Source organism: Chionomys nivalis, chromosome 9 (genome assembly GCF_950005125.1).
Source record: "Chionomys nivalis chromosome 9, mChiNiv1.1, whole genome shotgun sequence".
Classification (NCBI taxonomy): Eukaryota; Metazoa; Chordata; class Mammalia; order Rodentia; family Cricetidae; genus Chionomys; species Chionomys nivalis.
In genome coordinates this window covers 25294571-25316936 of record NC_080094.1, presented here as the reverse complement: position 1 = coordinate 25316936, position 22366 = coordinate 25294571, and the positions used below count along the sequence as shown (strand labels likewise).

The 22366-nt window shown below is 51.2% G+C and overlaps 2 protein-coding genes across 3 annotated transcripts in view; both read left to right on the top strand.

Moving 5' to 3' along the window:
• Hm13 (histocompatibility minor 13) overlaps positions 1-20607 on the top strand; it is a 35870-nt gene extending 15263 nt beyond the window's left edge. Inside the window, exons 4-13 of one of the 2 annotated variants that reach the window (XM_057780364.1) lie at positions 2170-2258; positions 4792-4877; positions 4967-5092; positions 5772-5829; positions 7855-7938; positions 10447-10483; positions 11293-11395; positions 16405-16490; positions 19333-19533; positions 20211-20607. In XM_057780364.1, coding sequence (XP_057636347.1) covers positions 2170-2258; positions 4792-4877; positions 4967-5092; positions 5772-5829; positions 7855-7938; positions 10447-10483; positions 11293-11395; positions 16405-16490; positions 19333-19483 — 820 coding nt within the window. In that variant the 3' untranslated portion in view covers positions 19484-19533; positions 20211-20607. The remainder of the gene's footprint in view (positions 1-2169; positions 2259-4791; positions 4878-4966; positions 5093-5771; positions 5830-7854; positions 7939-10446; positions 10484-11292; positions 11396-16404; positions 16491-19332; positions 19534-20210) is intronic. The other variant, XM_057780366.1, reaches the window with a different exon arrangement.
• Positions 3287-4647, top strand: Mcts2 (MCTS family member 2). The gene has a single exon (XM_057780367.1). The coding sequence runs from the start codon at positions 3399-3401 to the stop codon at positions 3942-3944; it is 546 nt and encodes a 181-aa protein (XP_057636350.1). The 5' UTR covers positions 3287-3398; the 3' UTR covers positions 3945-4647.
• Positions 20608-22366: the final 1759 nt, after the last annotated feature.

Below are 22366 nucleotides of genomic sequence, written 5' to 3'. Positions count from 1 at the left end.
CCCAGAAGACAAGGGTACCAGGATATTTCTCAGCACAAAGCAATGAACTTTATGTCTGTTTGAGCCATGGAGGGTCATAAAAACACTCTGACCACAGTAAAATAGTGCATTCAGAGTTGGCTAGCAAACATCTACCACTTTGTCTGGCGTGGGAGATGATGATGAAGAGTCAGGGCCCCACCCTCAAGTCAGACTCACACCAGTTGCATGACATAGGTAATCCTTTGTTGTGTTGGATAGCAAGCCCCTTTTCCCAGTGCTTGCCGGTAACCCCAACTGTTTGAAGGGGTGAGACAGGAGCATCAAAAATTGGAGGCCAGCCTAGGCAACGTAGTGACTCTTTATCTCAAAATAATGGCTGGATGTGTAGCTCAGTGATGTAGATCACATGCAGAGATCAGTCCAGACATTAAACACTCAAAGTGGAAGCTGAGTTGAACTCGCAGGATATCAAGCATCAGCTTAACCCCTTAATCCTGTGAGAGTATCAGACTTGGTTAGTCTATAAGTCCAGCACTTGGGAGACAGAAACAGGGAGATCATTCATTACACATTTAAGGCCAACTTGAGTTACAGAGTGAGATTCTATCTTTGAATAAATAATCCTCTGAGAAATGTATTATAATGTTCAGATACAGAAAGGGTTGCAAGGAGCAGCTAAGTAACTTCCCCAAGATCACACCTCTCAGAAGTGGCAGAGGTGGCCGGGCGGTAGTGGCGCACACCTTTAATCCCAGTACTCGGGAGGCAGAGGCAGGCTGATCTCTGTGAGTTCGAGACCAGCCTGGTCTACAAGAGCTAGTTTCAGGACAGGCTCCAAAACCACAGAGAAACCCTGTCTCCAAAAAACAAAAAAAAAAGAAGTGGCAGAGGTGGAACTTGAACCTAGGACACATGTGTCAAGTCTGTTATGCTGATGCAGGCGTCAGGCTCCTGAGAGGCTAGGATGCTTCAGCTCCGCAAACTGCTCTCTGCCTCTGTCTGCACATGCACTGTGGCTTCACCTTCCCCAAAAGAGATTCCGCAAACTGAGCTTCCAGCCTCCGGCATCCTGGCTGCTTCTGCCTTGCATCTCTTCAGAGTGCTCCCATGAATGCCTACTCCAGATTCCAGCCCTGTGCTTGCCACTTCTCTACCTATGGTGCCATTCATCATCAATCATATCACAACCCAAGGCTGCAAGGGAGCAGTTGTTTGACAAGTGGGGAACTGAGGACCAGAGATAGTTCTTAAATTCATATTCTCCAAGGCACCAGAGTATATTAAAAAAAAAAAAAAACTCATCCATTGTGACTTATATGTTTTCAGGCCTACCTTGCTTTACTTCTTAGTTGGGAAACATCTGGGATGTCTTTTGTGACCTTTTTTCATAGTTCTTAAACATCCCTGCTTCAGGCCAGCACTGAACTCAGCATCTTCCCTGCCTTATCTGATCCTCACATGCCTCTTTGAGATAGGCCATATGCTCATCCTCACACACAGGTAAGGTGGCCCAAGCCTGGAGAGGCTGTCACTAAGATACCCCCACAGGGCTGTGAGAACTAGTAACCACTCTACAACACTAAGGCCTTGGTTTGTTGGACTCACTCTAGTGTAGTCTGGGAAAGAACGTAAGTTCCCTGCCTGGCCAGGAGGTGGAGCATACTGGGTAACAATGCTCTTAAAGCTAGGCTGGTCCTAAGCAACAGACCTCATAGTAGGCATGAAAATGAGGATGTTCCTACCCTGTGGGCTATAGTTCATTTGGCAGCTGGATTTTACATTTGTAAAAGCCCAGTTCTTTGTCACATCAGTACATGGAAGTCTAGAAGTACATTTCTTGACAAGAAACTGATGTAAAAGGCACATGGGCCAGACTTGGGATTTCTAACTCTCCTCCAAATTTTACATACCAAGTGTGCCTATGTCCACTTTGTCAATAAGCAAAGCAAATTACTAAGAGTTCAGAAACCTCAGTTTGAATCGCAGCTGAGATTCTGGCTCCCTGTGTGACCCTGGTCAGGCCATCCTCTAAGAGACTCCACATCTAGAGTGGGAACAATAATGTGTACCTGCCAGGGCTCTTATAAAAGGTGACTGGGGAGAACAGCCATAAATGGATATTAGCGGGGACTGTTGTGATTGCCCATGGGGGCTCTGTTTGCCGACCTGCTTTGTCTTTCTTTCCAGCCCCTTCATGAATAAGTTTTTTCCAGCCAACTTCCCAAATCGCCAGTATCAGCTGCTCTTCACACAGGGCTCTGGGGAAAACAAGGAAGGTCAGTGGTACCCACTTCCCTCTGTCCCCTTCTTTGTTTCTGTAATACTGGGTTCTCCAAAGAAACAAGTAATAAAAAGGAGAAGCTCAAATCTTAACGGCCCTGGTTCATATCCCCGCTTTGCCACTACCCAAACTTGGGAATTTGGGTGAACTCGTTATTTCTGAGCACTGGGTGATTTTACTGGAAGTGTGTTTCCTCCATCTGTAAAACAAAAATGATAATCTAACCCCTTCTGTTAGGAAGTAAACAATAAAGCTTTCAGCACACTGCCTGGCTCATATATGCACTCGGTAGGAGCTGTACCAGACAGCTCCTAACATGTCTGTCCCTGGTGATGGTTTCACCTAAGCTTTGAAAAATAAAACTGAAGATGCGTTAGTTATCGTATGGATTCAAAAATGGTGACGAGTAATGATGGCTTGACCAAATGCAAGATGATTCTCACACATGAGAAGCCTGTGGAATGTATTCTGTTCTCTCCTGGTTGCCAAGCGGATTCTACCTTTTCCCTCCGAACGGTGATGAGATGGTTCGTCTCTGCGTCAAATACGTCTGTGCCAAATAAATGATTATTGGATTTTTTTTTTTTTAAGGCTAAGCCTGTTTTTCTTAACGACCACGGAGCCTTCCGGGTTCCGAATCACCCCCCCCCCAATCTACGCCGGCTCCACTACTCGGGCCCCTCGGGGGTCTAGAATGGCGATCACTGCGCAACCGTAAGAAAGATAGGAGCATCCTTATTGGCTGGTTAGTGTGCCCGTAAGAGGTGGCGCGGTTCGACGCACGGCCAGTCCGATCCCGAAGTGGCGGTCCATCCGTAGATGTGGATGCTCTGACGTATCTTCCGGTTTGGGCCCCACCCTTTCTGCAATCGGATGTCCGGAGAAGAACCGGAAGTCGGGAGAAGGGGTGTGGGGTGACCACGTGGGGGTCAGAGCGAACGTGGGGGTCAGTGGAACGGAAGTGATACGATCTTACGCAGCCGTAAAGCGCGATCGGTCGGACCATTTTCCGGTTAGCGACAACGGCCGGCTCAGACGCCGGTGCCATCCTTCCTGTAGACCGCAACTCGGTGAGACCTTCGGCGATTAACGCTTCACCTCAGCTTTTCCCTGTCGGTGCCCCTTCACCAAGATCATGTTCAAGAAATTTGACGAGAAGGACAGTGTGTCCAACTGCATCCAGCTGAAAACTTCCGTTATTAAGGGTATTAAAAGCCAACTGACTGAGCAGTTTCCAGGTATCGAACCGTGGCTTAATCAAATCATGCCTAAGAAAGACCCCGTCAAAATAGTGCGATGCCATGAACACATGGAAATCCTTACAGTCAATGGAGAGTTACTGTTTTTCAGGCAGAGAAAAGGACCTTTTTATCCAACGCTGAGATTACTTCACAAATACCCGTTTATCTTGCCACACCAGCAGGTCGACAAAGGAGCCATCAAATTTGTGCTCAGTGGTGCAAATATCATGTGTCCGGGTTTAACGTCTCCCGGAGCAAAGCTCTACGCTGCTGCGGTAGATACCATCGTGGCGGTCATGGCAGAGGGCAAAGAGCACGCCCTGTGTGTCGGAGTCATGAAGATGGCTGCAGCAGACATTGAGAAAATCAACAAGGGGATCGGCATTGAGAATATCCATTATCTAAATGACGGGCTGTGGCACATGAAGACGTATAAGTGAGCCTTAGACGCAATGCACTTGAGCTAAATATAAATATTGTGTTGTATCTGTGTTTGTGTCTGTATATGACATCATGAAGACAATGCCTCTGTGGTTATGCTGAATAAATTCAACAGATACCTTTAAAAAATGAAAACGGGGTGTTGTAACCACAGGAGAGAGCAGGAATTGGGGGACAAGTAACAGTTTGCTGCACTTTGGGATCAAAGAAGTGGTCATACTGTGTTATTAGGAGATTTGGTAGCATCCAGAGAGGTCTGGCATCGGGTTCTCTACTTAGGTGCTCCCAATAAGAGCTGCCTTCGAAATTCCCTCTTGACTACTTCCTTCATCTCTCTCTCCTTCTCTGCTCGGGAAGGGTTACCAGCCATCCTCTTGGTTTCCTGAAATTCTGGACTTGGTAGGAGTAGCATTCCTTGGGAACCCACTGTGTTCCATTCCAGGCACTGTGCTGAGGGCATTGTAGAATAACCTTCCTCACTCCTCACAACAGCCCCCTGAGGAAGGTGCTGTTGACTTTTTTACAGATAAGGAAACAAACTCTGTAAAGAGGACACTTCCTACCCCAGGGTCACCCAGCTTCAGGTGGCAGAGCTTATATATCCCAACACCCTCATTTGATCTGGGCCTGTATTCCCCCTATAGAAAACTAAGGGGTTGGGGGTGTGCCCAGTGAGCTTTCCAGCCTAAAACCCCTGCCAGTCTGAGGCAACCACGGCCAAGCACATGGGCCTGTCTGGCCATGCCAGCAGCCATGTCCTCCACCACCCAGGGGCTGACGGGTTGGGGCGGGGGGGGGGGGATAGCCTCACTCTGGGGAGTGGACTTACCTGGCCTCTCTGCCCAGAGATCATCAACTATGAGTTTGACACCAAGGACCTGGTGTGCCTGGGCCTAAGCAGCATTGTTGGTGTCTGGTACCTGCTGAGGAAGGTAAGCAGTCAGGGCCTGAGCAGAAGGGGAGGTTGGGGAGATGGTAGGATGGGACATAGTGAGCTGGTCTCACTCCCACCTTTCCCCAGCACTGGATTGCCAACAACCTCTTTGGCCTGGCCTTCTCCCTTAATGGGGTAGAGCTCCTGCACCTGAACAACGTGAGCACTGGCTGCATCCTGCTTGGCGGACTCTTCATCTATGACATCTTCTGGGTGAGTCAGGCAGGGACATGATGTCCAGCTCTGAGGGCCCTCCACGTCCCGGCTTCCCTGCGTCTCTACCATCTCTGTCCGCATGGCAGTCTGATGGAGTTTGTACCCCAGAGCAGGTGTGTTTCTGGTCCATCTGTAAATCTGGAGCAAAGGGATTGTGTCTCCTACCCAGTGCCTTCATACCCTCTCGATGGTCTTTACAGGGGACCACTGAATCTTGTGTCTCTAGGGCAAATGAGTCGAGTCTCGGGGCCGTTTGGATAGGAGTGGTGGATGTTGGTAGATGCCAGGCAAGGAGGACAGAGGTCAGCTGTGCTCAGGATGTCTGTTCACTTTCTGACGCACTGCTGAGGGGTCTGGGATCTGCCTGACCGTAGCATCCTTTCCCTGGAAGACCTTTTGTCTTTGAATGCTGCCTAGGGTCTTTGTCTCTTAAGAGGGAGAGGAGCCTGAACAAGCAGGCTGCCTGGCTTGGGCCAGTTAGGGCCTTTCTCTGACTCCTTCAGATTTTCTCTTGCCCAGAACCACATGAATGGCCACCTCAACTTGGTGTCAGTCTGCTCTGAGCTCTCCCACTTCCCTACTCGACTCTCATACCCCTCAACACCACATCTAGAAGCCTAAGGACAGCCTTTCTTGCCCACCCACCTCCCTTTAGACTCCTGTCTTTTCCTTCTAGGTATTCGGCACCAACGTGATGGTGACTGTGGCCAAGTCCTTTGAGGCACCAATCAAATGTAAGTGACTGTCCCCCCAACCAGGCGTCATCCTCTCTCCCCCATTGGTGTCAGAACCACTCTTCATCTCCTCACCATTGACTCATCTCGCTGTGTTCTTGAGCTCAGTCTCTCCCTCCCCACCCCGCCTTGGGTCGCTTGGTCATGATACCATGTGGCATGAAATATCTAGGAATGGGAATAAGCGTAGAGGAAAGGTGCTTGACAGTCTATCAGGGCTTGCTGTGGTTTTCCAGAAGTCGAGACCTTCACACTATCACACTCACTGGGTCCCCCTCATTACCTGAGTACCTGGTGCTCTCTGGTCTACCAACTCTGACCTTGGTTTTGTATTTTTAGAATAACCATTGTTTACACAAGTATTAGAAAACCCACCTGTAGGGGTTAAGGGTGTAATAGCTCAGTCTAGCATGTGTGAGCCCTGGGGTTCCATCCCTTGCACCTCTGAAAGAAAGAAGGAAAAATAAGATCCATAACACAGGCATTGGGCACATTCCTGTTATCCCAGTACTCCAGAAGCTGAGGCAGGAGGATTGCAAATTTAAGACTATCCTAGTCTACATAACAACTGTCAAAAAAAAAAAAAAAAAAAAAAAAAAAAACAGCATGATGGCTCAGCTGACACAGTTCCACAGTTCTTGCTGCCTGACCTGACAACCAGAGTTCAATCCGTAGGACCACATGCTGGAAGGCGAGAACCAATTCCCACAAGTTGTCCTCTGACCTCTACATGGACACTGTTGTACATGTACTCACACACATACAAAAGTAAAGAAATGTAAAGGTTTTTTTTTGGGGGGGGAACCCCAAACTAATTGGTAGTGTGCACCTTTAATCCTAACTCTCAGTAGGCAGAGGCAGGTGGATCTCTTGAGTTTGAAGCAAGCCTGGTCTACAGAGTGAGTTCCAAGACAGCCAGAGCTGCACAGAGAAAACCTTGTCTCAAAAAACAAAAACAAACCTTGGGAACCAATGTCTTTAAACAAGGAGAGTTTCTGGATGTTTATGGAAATAAATGTCAGGTAGCTGAAACCATCCTGGAACTCACTGTATGGCTAACGGTGGCTTTGAACCTGTGCACCTTCTGCTTCCATCTCCAAAGTGCAGGGATCACTGGGTCTGACTAAGCAAGGGGAAATTTTATCAGACTTCTGTAAGCCTGGGTAGAGCAGCTCAACAATGGGTTAATGCCCTTAAGTGGAATCACCAACACCAAGGTTATTTCCATCCTCTGACCCCACCATTCTCAGCATGCGTGTTACTGATCCCTTAGCTCACCTTTCCGTGGTCCGTGGAGAGGACCACGCTTCTAGCATTAACTCCTCACCCAGACACGGCACAGAGGCAACCACTTTTTGTCTTCCCTGGGGAAGAGTGTTTTTGGTGTGCCCCCAACCCCAAGAACCTGGGGAAGCTCCTTTTGTGTTTCATTGCCCAAGTCCTGTTACGGAGCTATAGGCATAGCCAGTACTGTACTGTGTTTTCCTACGGCGCATGAGGGCTTGGGTTCTTTAGCTGAGCTTGGTACCACTCGGGGTTAATCCTGGTACTTGAGAGGAGTGAAAATTCAAGACCCGCCAAGGCTACACAGCTAGACCATCTCATAAACAGTCCGAGCAAACAACTTCCCTAATTCAGCAAGTCAGATGAGAAAGCAGATTAACTTAGACTCTCAGCCCTGGCTGAGTCCCAAATCACCTAGGACCACAAGGCTAAGGCTCCAGGATTGGACCAGAGATGGTAACTGGGAAGAGGGAAAAATGACCTTGAGAGGATGCGCAGGCCTCTGTAGGATCGTGGCAGCAAGCAGTTGGGGTGAAGTCAGCTTAGGACTTCTTCCTCATGGGTCCCTTAGCAGCATAGAAGGAGAAATGAAGATGAATGAAACCTTTGGTTAGAAGATCCCAGATCCTTCCTCGCTGTAGGACCTGTCATCTCCTGTGTGAGCCCTACTTAGAGGGCTGGGGGTCGGCAGCCTGAGTAAACAGCTCCCTGCCCTTCATCTCATCCCTGCCTCTTCTGCAGTGGTGTTCCCGCAGGATCTGCTGGAGAAGGGCCTTGAAGCGGACAACTTTGCCATGCTGGGACTTGGAGATATCGTCATTCCAGGTGATTGCTGGGGAGAGGGCTGTGGGGAGGGGTGCCATGGATTTTACCATGAGGTGTGGGTAGCCTTACTATTGGGAGTGGGGCGATCAGGTGAGCACTTGGCACATTCCCCCTCAGTATGTGTTTGTGGTTTTGATGGCATAGGACAGCTCTTTTTCCCTTCATTTTGGACTTAAACAAAGAAAGAGGAGCCCAAAAGCTCTGAGCTTCAGGTAAACATGTTCAGAATGACCCTGAACGTGTCTTCTTGCCATCCTGGACTGCTTGGCCTAAGGGGGTGCCCTGCTGGTGGGAGAAAAAGCCTGCTTGGCCTTTCTCTCACTTCCTGAGGGTAAAGAAGCTGCAAGTTTGTATCTTTATCTGTCTGTCTGCCTATCAGGGATCTGTCTAGCTCCCAGTTTTTTTAAGGACTGATAGAGACCCACATCATCCTTAGCATTGGGCTCCCTGACTGTGGAAAGGGTGTCCTGCAGAGAGGACTGGAATGTGGCTCAGTAGCAGGATAAAGCTTAGCTTAAAAGCTCACCCTGTCAGAACTGGTCAAGGACAGTAATGGCAGGGAAATGATGGCGACAGCTCTGCCACTCACCGGGCACTGTGGTGGGAGCTTCCTTGGATCATTCTCCCAGCAACTCCGGGGAATAGGAGGAATTTCTGTATTCAGGTTAAAGGAACAGGCCAACTTGTCTGAGAGATTGGGCTTAGCATACCCCACCCCTACCCACCCCCGAGTATCCCCATGGCATGCAGCACTACCATCAGCAGGCTTACTTCCCAGATAACAACACAGGAGAGAGCTGAGTCTTTTAGTAGAGGACGCTGGCACATGCCTCTGACCCCAGACACAGACAGGGGGTCCTGAGTTCAAGGATAGTCTGCTTAGCTGGTCAACATGTCTTAAAGGGAAAAAAAAATAATTCCAACCCTCTGGCAATGGACAGACACCTCATTGGTGGTGATCAGGGACACTAGATGGTGGTCCTGTGTTCATCCTAGCTTGATGCCTGGCTTGGTCGCCAGCGCTGTTTAAAGAAAATAATGGAATTCCACAAAATGTTGCCTTACAGCAGTGGCTCTCAACCTTCCTAATGCTGCGACCCTTTAGTAAAGTTCCTCACGTCGTGGGGACCCCCAACCATTACACTTTTGTCATTGCTACTTCATAACTAATTTTGCTACTGCTGTGGATCATAATGTGAATATCTGTGTTTTCCAGTAGTCTCAGGCAACCCCTGTGAAAAGAGAGTGCAACCCACGGGTTGAGACCTGCTGCCTTGCAGAGACCTAATGTCTAGCTTTGCCAGTCTCCTTGGAGCATGGTTCTGGGCTTTAGGAGCACACTTATTCTCTCCCTATTACTCTCTGCAGGACCCATATGTGGGTCTAAATCGTCCAGCAGTCACATGTCCAGCCCAGAAAGCAGCATGTTGAAACGCCTCAGCTGCCAGGAGTTAGTACAGTAGCAGAGCCCCCGCCCATGGTTTAGCTTAGAGCTGTTACGAGTGTCAGACACCAGGGGGCGCTGAGCTCCAAACACTGTAGAAAAGGCAGCTCTGGCCGGTTTTTTCCATCCAACTCTCCTCTCACAGCCCTCACTGAGAATGACTCATTTCCCTCATTATGCTTAGCTTCATAGGGTGGGGAGTGTGCTTGGTGGTAGACGCCTTTCCTAGTGTGCACAGTTGTGGGCCTGGGCACCAAACACAGCGCTGCAAAAATACCCGTTCATCATGCTTGCTAGCTGAGCTTCTGATGGACATGTGCTTCCGCTCTTGAGCGGCTGTCCTCAGCTAAATGAGAATTAGTCTCTGTCCTGTGTGAGTCTGAAGGCCAGTGAATGGGGAAGCTCTGTATGTAAAGATGTGGGGTGTGCGCAGCATGCAGAGGTTGGACTGGCTGGCCCTGTCTCAGAGACTCAGAATTCTGGGGCATCTGGACTTGGATTTGAAGTGCGAGCCAGGTGTTAAGGGACAGCTAGCATTCCTGAGCTCCTGGGGTACCTCCCAGTGGTCTGCGGCTTCTCTCACCAGGCAGCGGCCACAGGGGTCTCTCTGGACCTGTTTAAGCTGTCCTCCTGCCCAGAGCCCCGAGCCTGCTGCATGGCGGTCTGTGCCATGTTCTCCCTCCTGCAGCTCCACAGAACACACTTTTCACTCTCCCTGACCAGTGTCACTTTGAAGAAACCCTCTTCAGACTAGATCCCACCCCAGTCTACCTTTGAGGACATAAGAAGTCCGTTTTTCAGTTAGAGGAGGCCTAGGTTTGATTTCCTGTTGGAGTTGTCTGTCACTACTGCTGTCATCCTCCCAGCCGTCTTGCCCCTTGGCTGAGCTCCGAGAACTGTGGTTCCCTTGATCCTACACTGTGCCTGCTCAGTGGGTAACAGAGATGGCCCGTTGTGACACAATATGGTTCTAGCGGTGGGGGAACAGGCCAGTCTTCTATCAGGTAGCTGTCCTGCTCCCTCTCCCCATCCCTGACCGTCTAACCCTGCCTTTTCCCCTTCAGGGATCTTCATTGCTTTGCTGCTTCGTTTTGACATCAGGTAAGCAAGGGAGGGCGTGGCCTGGCCTGGGGTTCTCCCAATCCCAGCATTGTCCAGCTTTCAGGAGCCCAGAGAAGGTACCTCCACCCACACATCCAGAGAAGGTACCTCCACCCACACATCCAGAAAAATTCTCATTTCACCTGCATTCTAAAGTGTGAAGTGTTTTTTGGTTTGTTTTTGTTCTAAGTCCTTTTAGTTGAGATTGGTGCTTGTAGCTCTGTGCCCTTGGTGGCTAGTCTGACTTCGGGAGCCTCAACCTCACATCCATGGTGGTAAACTAGAGTCAGGAGAGCGCTGAGCACAGCCTGACCTCGGTGGCTTTGAGGACAGCGAGCTGCAGCTGGCGTTTGCCAGGCTACACTCAAGTCACTGTCCAGTCTAGCGGGCCCCGTCGCTCTCTCCAGCCTTTTCTCAGGCTGTTGTAGAAACTGAACCTAAGGCTGAACTGGAACTCAGAGGAGCACTTGCCAGCCGTGCACGGCCAGACTCAGTCCCCAGCAGGGCTTCACCCCAAATTTACATTCTGTGGGGGTATCCTAGAACCCAGATTTTTCCCCCAAGAGATTTTATCTTACAGGCAGTTTTAGATAATATTTGTTGTTTGCAAATGGGCTTATGGCTTTCTCATTTTGCAAAGATTTAAACTGAGCATGAACAAAGAAAGGTAACTTATCTAAAGAGACTTAACTCAGGGTACATGGCCCTCCAGACTCCCAGCCCAGAGCTCTCCCACACACGCATGCAACTACAGGGTTCCCCAGAAAAGATGTTACTGCTCTAACCTCTTCCTTCTGCCTTCCTTGAAGCTTGAAGAAGAACACCCATACCTACTTCTACACCAGCTTCGCCGCCTACATCTTCGGCCTGGGCCTCACCATCTTCATCATGCACATCTTCAAGCATGCCCAGGTGAGCAGAACAGCCCCTGGCATGGCCAGAATGCGTCCCTGACAGTAACAACTCACAGAAAGCTGCTCTGTCACCCGCACAGGCAGCTCAGACCTGGACATCTGAAGTGGTAGGAAAACAGTCATGTTTGTGGTTGTTTTTGACTTGTAGGGACATGGCAGCTGCTCCTCTAGGTAAAAGGTTTTTCAGCACACCACTGTCTTCATTAGGAAAGCAGACATTTTCCCAGAGCTCTCTACCTGATTTCTGCCTGTCCCCTAAGCCAGATATCATTCCAGCTACAGAAGAGGAGGCTGGGGAGGAGAAAATGACTTCCCAGGCAAGCTAGCATGGATTGGGTGAGACTTAAGTGCTTCAGCCAAGTGAAAGCTAGCTACACCCACCCCAGGAAAGCCAAGGCTCTGCCGCTGCTTCCCACCAAGGCGGGCTCCAGTCACTCCAGTTCACCACAGTGAACTGCACTGTGTTCTTTTGGGCCACCAACCAGGTCCCAAATCATGGACAGAGACTTAGTACTTTTGAATGCTCAGCCTAGCTTAGGCTCTTTTAACTTAAATTATCCTGTTTCTCTTTATTTACCTTTTGCCCCAAGGTTTATACCTTCTTCCTTCTGTGTATCTTATTTTCACTGCTTCTCTGTCTGTATTGACTGGCACCTGCCTGGCTTCTTGCCCCTCGGTGTCTCTCGTTCTTTCCTTCTCTCCTCTTGAGCCTTGATTTCTCCTATTCTCTCTTGCCTGCCAGCCCCACCTATCCTTCTGCCTAGCTATAGGCCCTTCAGCTCTTTACTACTCTGATCAGGTGCCCCAGGCAAGCAAGGCAAAACAACTGCAGCACACCTTTACATAATTAAACACATCCTTACATCGTGGCATAAACAAATGCAGCACACCTTTGCACAGTTAAAGTAATGGTCCGCCACAGTGAGCAGCGCATGTGTGTGAAGGCCTGGGTCCCAGTGGCCTGGAGAGGGGAGGCCAGCAGGGGTTGGGCAGTCAGGACTGTCTCCTCTTGTCTAAGGACACAAGGCACATGGCAGACCCTGTGCTCTTGAGCTCTTAGAGCGCACATGAGAAAGCTGGAGCTGAGGCGCCACCCAGTGAGTGGGTAGCAGAGCCAGGACTTGGCCTGGCACAGTGTGAAAGCCCAGCCCAGGCTGCAGGAACTGTGTGGTGCAGAGGCCAAGGAAGCCCCTGTGGGAATCCAGTAGATTCCTCCCTGGGACCCAGGCCTGGCCCCAGGAGGTACACACATACTCCACTTTCCTCATTCATTAATAAAAGCAAAAGGGAGGGGCCTAGGGATGGGGCAGGTCAGTCTAAGTTCTCAGAGCTACACCTAGATAAGACCCCGCCCTCACTACCGGACAGCTTTGCCTTCTGTGAGTTCGATTACCAACAGCTCAAAAATTGAATCAGAAGCTGCAGTTTTAAATGCCATGCGTTCTGCATACCAAGATTAATTCTTCCTTGATCCAGCATATCACCCTGCTCACCGTTAGAGCCACACTGTACGGTTGTGAGGGGCTCCAAGGATGGGGGGGGGGATACTGTATTGTTGCTCTTTGCTCCTCCCCTCCCCCAAAGCCCTGTCACGTGGGAGCTGCCTTTGAATTCCTCACAAGATCAGATTGTTATCACTGGGCCTGTGCTAACCTTCCACAAAGATCCGAGGGCGTGGCTCATAAGCAGAGACACCCAGAGTGTCCACCGAGTCTTCTCGTTTGTTGGGTTATGTTTGGCAGAGCTTCTGATGTGCCTGTGGAGCATGATGTGTGCTCGGTGAGTGGATTTCAGAGAGCTAGATCGCGAACAGGCTTAGAGGCCTTTTCAAGGCCTGTACTACAGCTCCAGACCTGTGTTAGAGTAGGCCGGAGCCATTTCCTGGGCAGCCACCAGGTGGCAGGCTTGCCTCCCCAGCTGGAGGCAGAAGAGAGTCTGCTAGGTGCTGTCCCTCCCCATTGTGGAGAGACTGCAGGCCTAGAAGGACAGATTTTCCAGGTAATCCAACTACCCAGGCTGTATCTGGGCCTCTCCTACTCCTGTCCCTGATTCATGCAAATGGTCATCTCCCTGAAGGTCCTCGAAGAGAGGATCCAGGACGTAGGAAGAGTCTGTTAAGTGAGGTTGCCGTCTCCGAGAAGACAAAGGCAGTCCCCATGTCGGCATTGCTAAGTAAAGGCCCCCTATGTGGCCTTTAACTCGCTTAGCCTTTAAAAAAAAAAAATCTTCCTAGCCAGACATAGTGGCACATGCCGGTGATCGCAGCCCTGAGGAGGTAGAGCAGAAGTTCAGCGTCATCCTCGGCTACACAGATAATTCAGATGAGCCTGGGTTACGTATATGAGAAGCTGTCTCAGAAAACCTGGCCCCTAGCTCACTGCCCTGAGCTGTAGGGCTCTTTCTCTGTCACCCTCTCATTGAAGATCTTCCCAGGTGCAGTGAGAGGAAAGAAGGCAGGCTGTGTCCCTCTGATAATAGCAAACTTGCTGGCTCTTAAAGGCCACCAGCTCCCCTGGGAGTCCTACATTCTGCCAAGATTGTCTTGGGCAAGAGAATGCACAGGGCTACACAGGAGGACCCTAGCTCCAAATCCTGACCCGCTCTTCTCCATCCTCAGATTCCCGGTTTGTTCATCTGTCTGTTGACTTACTATTATGTAGAAGAGTGTTGGGTTTGTATATGTGGGAGTAGGTGCCTGCAGAAGCCAGCAAAGGGTGTCGGATTCCCTGGAGCTGGAGCTACAGACAGTTGGGAGCCAACAGAACCAAATTTGGGCCTTCTTCAAGAGCAGTAAGCGTTCTTCGCCACTGAACCATCCCTCCATGCCCCACAAATTAAATTTTAATATTAAGTTTGACCTTCCATTCCTGTTTCTCCTCACGTGGTTTTCTTCCTGTTTTTAGGGCCTGTGCTGGTTGGTTGAGTTTGGTTAGTTGTTGTTTGAGGCAGGGTCTCATTGAGTATCCTGGTTGGCCTGGAACTCACTGTAGACAGGGTAACCTGTCATTCATAGAGGTCACTGCTTCTGCCTCCCAAATGCTAGGATTAAAGGTGTGTACCACCACACCCAGCCTGCTTTTGGGTGTGTGTTTGGTTGGTTAGTTGGTGGTGGTTTTTGTTTGTTTAGTTTTGAGGCAAGTTTTCCCTGTGTAGCTGGGCTAGCCTCAAACTCTCAGTAATTTTCTGGCCCCTGTCTTCATAGTACTAGAATTACAAGGGTGCAGCACAAGGCCCAATGTTTTCTTTCTACTTTCAGGATATTTTATTCTTTCTCAGCTGCCCCATTCACACCTGTGGCAGTGCTGGGAATCGAACCCTGGTGTTGCAAAGTGTTCTGTGAGCACTCTCCCGCTGAGCTAGACCCCTGCCCATTTTGTGACCTGAAAACTTTTGATTTTGGTTCTATTTTGAGACAGGGTTGTTCTGTGTAACAGCCCTGGCTGTCCTGGAATTCACTTTGTAAACCAGGCCGGCCTTGAACTCACAGAGTATGCCTGCCTCTGCCCTCAGTGCTGGAATTAAATGCATGTGCCAGCACCACCTGGAGACCCGAAAGCTTTTAAACCATGTCACAGGTCTTGTTTCCCTTGAGTTAGCTTAGGGGTCAGAGTGCCCTCTGGCTGCTTCTCACAGCTTGGGGCTTGAGCCACAGCAAGGACCCAGTACCAGTGAAAGAATGGATGCCCGGCCTCTCGTTTCCCTTCTCAGCTTGACCTCACACACCTGTGACCTTGGGCAAGTCAGTCCCCTTCTGAGCCTTAGAACGTCATCTTTAGAACATGGGTCTGGATACTATGACTAAATTCTAGGGTAATCTCTATAAAGTAATGTGGCTGACCGCCCACCCAGACCAGTGCCAAGAGACGGTCTCCTGAAATGTCCTCAGATGCAGGCAAAAGACCGTGTTGTTCTTGGGCCCCAGGCTGGTTTTGTGCTTTGTCTCTTTACTCTATCCCACTGTCTCCAAGACCTCTCTCAAGTTCGTGAGCATGGCAACATGTCCACCAGCATCCCCCGACCCCTACACATCGCCCTCTGGGATACCAGGCGAACAGACTAAATAGGGCCAGGGACACTTGCTCTATCCAGTTCCACAGCCCTGCAGGGGATAGGGACTCCATTCTGCCTAGGATGCTCACTTCCACACTGCCAGGGACCTGATGCTCGCAAATGGGGCTTCTCCACAGAGCCAAGGGCTGGGGAGGAGGAACTGGGCAGAAAGAGGAAGAACAGCCTAGGCAGCTGAAACTGCACATGCCAAGGTACTGGGGCTGTGACCAAAGTCAGGTATAGGTCAGATGGGAGGTTGGAGGAGATGATGACAAGGGTCACTTTAGGCCACTGGCAGCATTGATGACTTTAAAGTGTCCAACAGAGGTGTTTGGCGTTCACCTTTCAGAGGAAATAAGCAAGGAATGACCAGGCCAAATACGTGTGGCTTCCATTCTCAGCTTAAGTCTTAAAACGGAGACCTAGGCTGCCCTCTCCCTCTAGAGCATTAGCCCTTCTCTACCCAAAGAGGGTGGACACAGCCATGGAGGTGACCTGGAACCTCCAGGAAAAGCCTCAAACACTGGGACAGTCTTCCTTTTCTCCCAGCTAGCGTTCTCAGGAGTCTTAGCACAGACTTGGGAGTGGCGGAAGTGAAGGACAGAGCCTGAAAGTGAGAGCCAATTATAGTGTCTCCTGCGTTACCGAAATGCAAGGCTCTGCCCGAGCCGAGACCGCAGGCTTCTAGGGAGAAAAGCAGCCTGAGAGGTAGCATTGAGCTGCTGTTTGTTACTCAGACACTGCCAGGCAGGTTCCTGAGGAGCCTTGCAGGCCTGCACCCGATTTCCTACAGTGCATGCTTTCCCTCCCAGGGAGGAGCACCCCTGTCTGGACCTCCAGCCCTGTGTCTGGGCTTAGCCATTGACTCACCCCGCAAACTTGGGTCTGAGCTATCCCTCAGTCAAGTCCCGAAGAAGGTTGGGTGCCTTGCCTCATGAGTCTCTTGTCTTCTCCTAGCCGGCTCTCCTGTACCTGGTCCCTGCCTGCATCGGCTTTCCTGTCCTGGTGGCACTGGTCAAGGGAGAAGTGGCAGAGATGTTCAGGTAAGGCGGGATGGAGCAGACATGCAGACAAGCCCTAGTGCACCTGCCGGATCACATGAGCATCGTCCCCAAGGGAGTGTTCCTGCCACCTGTTCCTTTCTGCAGTGACTACCTGCCTGGCCTGTGGTCACCAGTGAGACCTTGCCTAGGAGCCAGGGGATGTGTAGTCTAGGGCAGGCCATACCACACACCTACAGTGTCTTAGAGGAATGGCTGCCTACTGTCTGGGTCCTTGGATCACAAGCTAGCTCTGCCAAGGTGACTTGAGGCATGTCTTTGCCCCAGCGTCGGTTTGCATGTAATAGGACAAGGTTGTACCATCTCCAAGAAGCCATGTGTCCGTCCCTGTCCAGGTGCCTCTGGAGCCATAACCCACAGCTTGTTTTCTGATACACAGTCCCCTTTCCTTGTGACTGCTGCCGTATCTGCCACACCTTGTGCACGGCCCCGCCCCTACCCCAAGGCCCGCCATGACTCCCAGCAGGTGTCTGCTCCCAGGCACCATCAACCCTGCCTGCCAAAGACCTAGAAATAGCTGCCAGCTACTATAAAAACTGCCCACTCGGGGGCCTTCACCCAACTCCACCTGCTTGGCCTCAAGTTGTCCTCCAAGTGCCTGCCAGGGCCTCCTGTGCACCTGGATACCTCAGGGCAGCAGATGACTCACCCCTGCCCCACGCCTGCCCTGCCTGGAATCCCCAGCCCGCTGGAAGCCAACCCACCCCCATCTCCTGGCATGGAAGCTGATCCTTGAGGTCAGCACTTAGCATCTCTCCCCCTGTGCATCTGTGCTTGGAGAGACTTCTGAACCAGTCCCCTGTGTCCGCGGCAGCCTGAGCTCTCAGCACCCAGCCAGGGCAGAAGGAATCTCCTTCCTCCCACTGAAGCCCAGTTTACCTAAGTGCGCCTCTGTGTGGGCCCACCCTACCCAGAAGGCCCATAGGGAAAAGCAAGGCAGCAGGTGGTCTTTCTCTCCTCTGTCCTCTACCCCATTCTCAACCTGATCTTTGCCTTTTTGTCTTTCACTGCCGCTCCCCTATTGAAAGACTCGCTCACTGATTCATTCTTGAATGACTGAATGACTGCCGTTTACCTGGTTCTGAGTTCCCTTGCTGATGCTAGAGAGATGACTCAGCAGTTGAGAGTACCTGTGGTTCTCCCAGAGGATCCAGCACCCACATTGGGCAGCGGACAACCATCCCTCCAGGAGGACTTGAAGCCTCCGTGGGAACCTGTGCTCAGTGCTTTATACTCATGTGCACAAGTGTTCACACACACACGCGCGCGCGCACGCAAGCATATGCCAGTTCCCATAAGTTATCCTCTGACTTCACAAGCACCATGACACACACACAGTTAATGTATTTGTCTCAATCACTGTTCTGTTGCTGTGAAGAGACACCATAACCGAGACAACTCTTAGAGAAGAAAGCATTTAGCTGGGGCTTGCCTACAGTTCCAGAGACTGTCATCATGGCAGGGTGCACAATGGCGTGTATGATGCTAGAGCCGGAACTGAGAGCTACATCCTGGTCTGTAGGCTGAGAGAGTGACACTAGGCTAGCATGGACTTTGGAAACCTCAAAGCCCACCCCCAGTGACACACCTCCCAATTCTTCTCAAATAGTGCCACTCCCTGATGGCTACACATTCAAATATATGAGCCTATGGGACCGTTCTTATTCAGACCACCACAGTCTTTTTAAAAACAGACTAGGGAGAGAGCTCAGTCGGTGAATTGCCTGCTGTGTATGAATTAAGACTGGGTTTGGATACTCAGTGCTGGTTGTAAAAATGATGGGTTGTTGTTTTCTTTTTTTTAAGTAGTCACAACTGAGCCTGTGCCTTATGGTGCTGCATGGCTTAATCCCTGTACTTGGGAGACTGAGGCAGAGCATCACTGATCTCAAGACCAGCCTGCACTATGTAGCAAGCTCCAGGTCAGCCCCCGGGTGGCAGAGTGAAACCTTGTTTCAGTCGAGCACACATGCCTGTGGTCCCAGCTATTGGGGAGGCTGAGACAGGAGGATCACCTGAGTCCAGGAGTTCTGGGCTGTGGTGCACTGTGCCAGTCTAGTGTCCGCACTGAGTGCAGCATCAATATTGTGTCCTCCTTGGAGCAGGGGACCACCAGGCTGCCTAAGGATGGGTGAACCAGCCAAGATTGAAAATAAAGCAAGTCAAAATCTTGTTTCAAAACAAAGCAAAGCCAAGTGTAGTGGCGCACAGCTCTAATCCCAGCACTTGGGAGGCAGAGGCAGGTTGATTTCTGTGAGTTCAAGGCCAGCCTGGTCTACAAAGAGAATTCCAAGATAGCCAGAGCTGTTACACAGAGAAACCTGGTCTCGAAAAACAAAACAAATCAAAAGCCTGGCATGGTGGTGCACACCCTTGATCCTAGAATTTGGAATACAGGCCAGCACATCTCTGTGAGTTCTAGCCCAGCCAGGGCTACATAGTTAGATCCTATCTCTAAATTAACAAATAAAAATTTAATAAAAGTTATAAAAAATTTATACAAGGGAGCTGGGGAGATCGCTTAGCAGTTGTAAGAACACTTCTTGCCCTTAGAAAGAATGTGGTTTTGGTTCCCAGTACCCACATGGCGGCTTACAACCAACACAACACCAAGCCCTCCCTCACTCTTGTCCGCATAGTGCACTTTGCAGGGGTGCATCTTCCCCAAAACAGTACAGGTGTTCTACACACAGTAAAAAGGAAGTGCAAGCCAGGTAACCGAAACAGCAATGCTCTGTGCTCCTTGGGAAGGATGTCTCCGTCCTTCCCTCTTCTTCCCCTCTCCATCTACTTGTTCTGTCTTCTCTGTCTGTCTCTTACACAGCTACGAGTCCTCGGCCGTAATCCTGCCTCATACGCCGAGGCTCACTCACTTCCCCACAGTCTCGGGCTCCCCTGCCAGCCTGGCCGACTCCATGCAGCAGAAGCTAGCTGGCCCTCGTCGCCGGCGCCCGCAGAATCCCAGCGCCATGTAATGCCCAGCGGGTGCCCACCTGCCCGCTCCCCCCACTGTCCTGGGCCTAAGGTAGGGCAGTTGCTCCAGCCCTGGTGTGAAGTCAGAGTGTCACTGGGGCTGATGGCAGGAGGCAGCTCTTATAGCCACCAGCATTTGCCGCCCAGCCCCAAGGCAGGCAGGTAGCCCAGAACCTTGGGGTGCTCACCCACAGTGGGAAGTCCCATGAGATGGGCATGAGCAGCCCTGTGAGACTTAAGTAGACACTGTGACTGCTTGCTTGTGTGTTTGACCCTGAACACACCACTTTCTCCTCTATAATCCAGCCAGGAAATGTGCGTTGTGCTTGAACGGGCACAGTTGTCGGTAAGCAGAGCCCTCACAAGAGTTAGTATGTCCATCCTGATGAGTAGCGCTGTGCTATTTGCCAGAACAGGGCTGAGCTCTAACTCCACCATGTGCCCCAGGAGGCAGCTGGTCTCCCAGGGTCTCATCCCCACTACTCTCTGCTGCTCTCCAGCAGAAGGTTCAAGAAATTTAATGTTGATCCACACAAGTCCAGGCCCAGCCTTTCCCATTTGCTACTCTTTGGCAGCACAAGGCACAGAGAAAGCCAAGCAGGGTGCCCATGAGGACACACAGGGCCGGGGCCAGGTACTGACAGAGGCGATGTGAGATTGCAAAGAGAGGGGGCAATGAAGACTCTGCCCTCAGCATCCTCTAAATGTGTTCCTTTGTTTTCTGGTCAGTTATGAGGAGTCAAACCCTAAAGATGCAGCAACTGGAACTGAATCCAAAGAGGAAACAACAGAGGCATCAGCATCCAAGAAGCTAGAGAAGAAGGAGAAATGAGGCCGCTCTGCCTGACCCTTGAGGGCCTGATCAGACAGGCGGAGGACGACCTGTAGGCGACACAGACAGAGGACATGTGCAGGAGGCGAAGGTGGCTCCAGGTTGGGGAGCGGGCCTCTGCTGCCTGTTTCCCTCTCCCCTTTCTCTGGCTTCCTCTGCTGCTCCTCACCCCCTGCAGGCAAAGGAAACCCTCTGCTGCTTCTTTCCCCAGGAGCCAGGTGGGAACCCCGTGTGGTTTTTAGATTTTTGTATTGTGGACTGACTTTGCCTCACATTAAAAACTCATCCCATGGCTGTCGGGATACTATGCTCCTGGAGGGTTGTCGGCAACTTCACCTAGTGGCTTGTGCTAGCTCACTAGGTCTCTGCAAGCCCCTCTTGGGTGCCCACCCTGTTGTCACACCAGAAAAGGGTGTTCCTTACCGCACTCTTCCAGACTTGGGGAGGGTGAAGGTGGTGGGCAGGTGCTCGCTGTGTCCCTGGCCCTGGTATAAGAAGATGAAGAGTCGCAGAGGGCAGCCTGACTCAGGCGGCTCTCCCTGGGCTTGCTGTCCAGCTGCCTGGAGAGCAGAGCTCCATCTTTCCCGTTCTGCCCACTCCTGGGCTTCCCAACATAAGGCCCAGATCTTCAGAGAGCATGGGTTGGGAAGGGAATAGCCCAAGTGACCAGAGGAAGCCATCCAGGGTCAGGAGCTAGGGATCCCAAAGTCAGAGCTTTCCTTTACCTCTGACCTTTAGGAGAGTCCAGAGGACAAGGGGAGAGCAGCTCAACCCTGACCACCTTCCCAGGTAGGGAAACTGAGACCTGAGAATGGACATGACCTGCCCTGTCCAGGTTTAGTGGCTACAATTAACAGAGCCTGGGATTGAGAATACGGGGGTTGTCTTCCATGGGTTCAGATGTGGACTAGTGTGTGTTGGTACAAGATTCTACTTTGCACTTATGGTCCTAAGATATGTGTGTTATTGTTAGCCTCACTGTACAGATGAGGAAACGGGGCAGCTCGCCCTCAGACATGGATGTGACCTCAAGCAGCTGATTGCAGCTCTGCATACTAAAAGCACTATGCTGTTCTGCAGACCTTCTAGGACCAAGTCACTGTGGCTGGTATACTGGGCCCCTCGGAGTCAGCCACCCAACTTCTCTGGGTCTAAAATTCTATGGAGAGAAAAACCTCAAAGGCTCCTCCAGCCAGGGGGTCTCTTTAGGGCCTTTCTCGGATCTTTGCAGGCTCGTATTGCCTTCAGGGGGAGGCCATGTGGTCCTGGAACAAAGCCCCTCTGAGGGTGGCAGATGGGGCAGGCAGCCCAGGCACACAGCGTGGTTGGCTTCTACAGCCCACAACCCACAAAGGCCTCATTGAGTCACTGCCGACCCCCAGCAGAGGCTGAGGTGGCAGTGGCGCCGGGCGCCTGCCACCTAATGACCATCCTGGCCCGGCCAGATGTTCCACAGACCTTGCAGCACTGACCAGGGCCTGCCTGACCAGCCAGCCACAGAGGCCACTCCAGTTCCAATTAACCAGCTTCAGCTGAGCAAACAGCGGGCAGCGGGGCCCAGCCTGGGCGGTAGGCCCGGCCGGCAGAGCCTCTGAGTCTAGACTCCAGATGTGAACCGCCACCGCCTGAGCCCCATGGAAAAAATGGCACCAGGCCGGGCATGCATGAGTCCTGCACACTAGGAGGCGGGGTGGGTGGCTGGGCAGGGCCTCCAGTGGGCCTGGTGCCAGGTTCACCCTGGGGTGGGGGCGGATTCTTGGGAAGCTGCTTTTAAACAGATCTCACCTGATTTGTGGCATCCTCTCTGTGCCTTGGCTTCTCCTGGTTGCAGCAGGAGGGTCTGTAAGGGCTTCTTAAGACCATCCCTGCAAGAGACCCCAGTACCCCATACTTAAGAGGGAAGCATGTGGCCAGCATGGTGCTATTGTTCTAGAAATACTTGCTTATATCCCTATGTAGGGTATGCCTGTCAGCCCAGTAGATGACTTGTAGAGGCAGCAAGCTGAGATCAGCCTGGTCTGCATGATGCAAAAAACGAGAAAAGCATGTGATC

Excerpts from the sequence above, each read along its gene's own strand:
- Mcts2 (XM_057780367.1), top strand. The coding sequence starts at position 3,399 with ATGTTCAAGAAATTTGACGAGAAGGACAGTGTGTCCAACTGCATCCAG.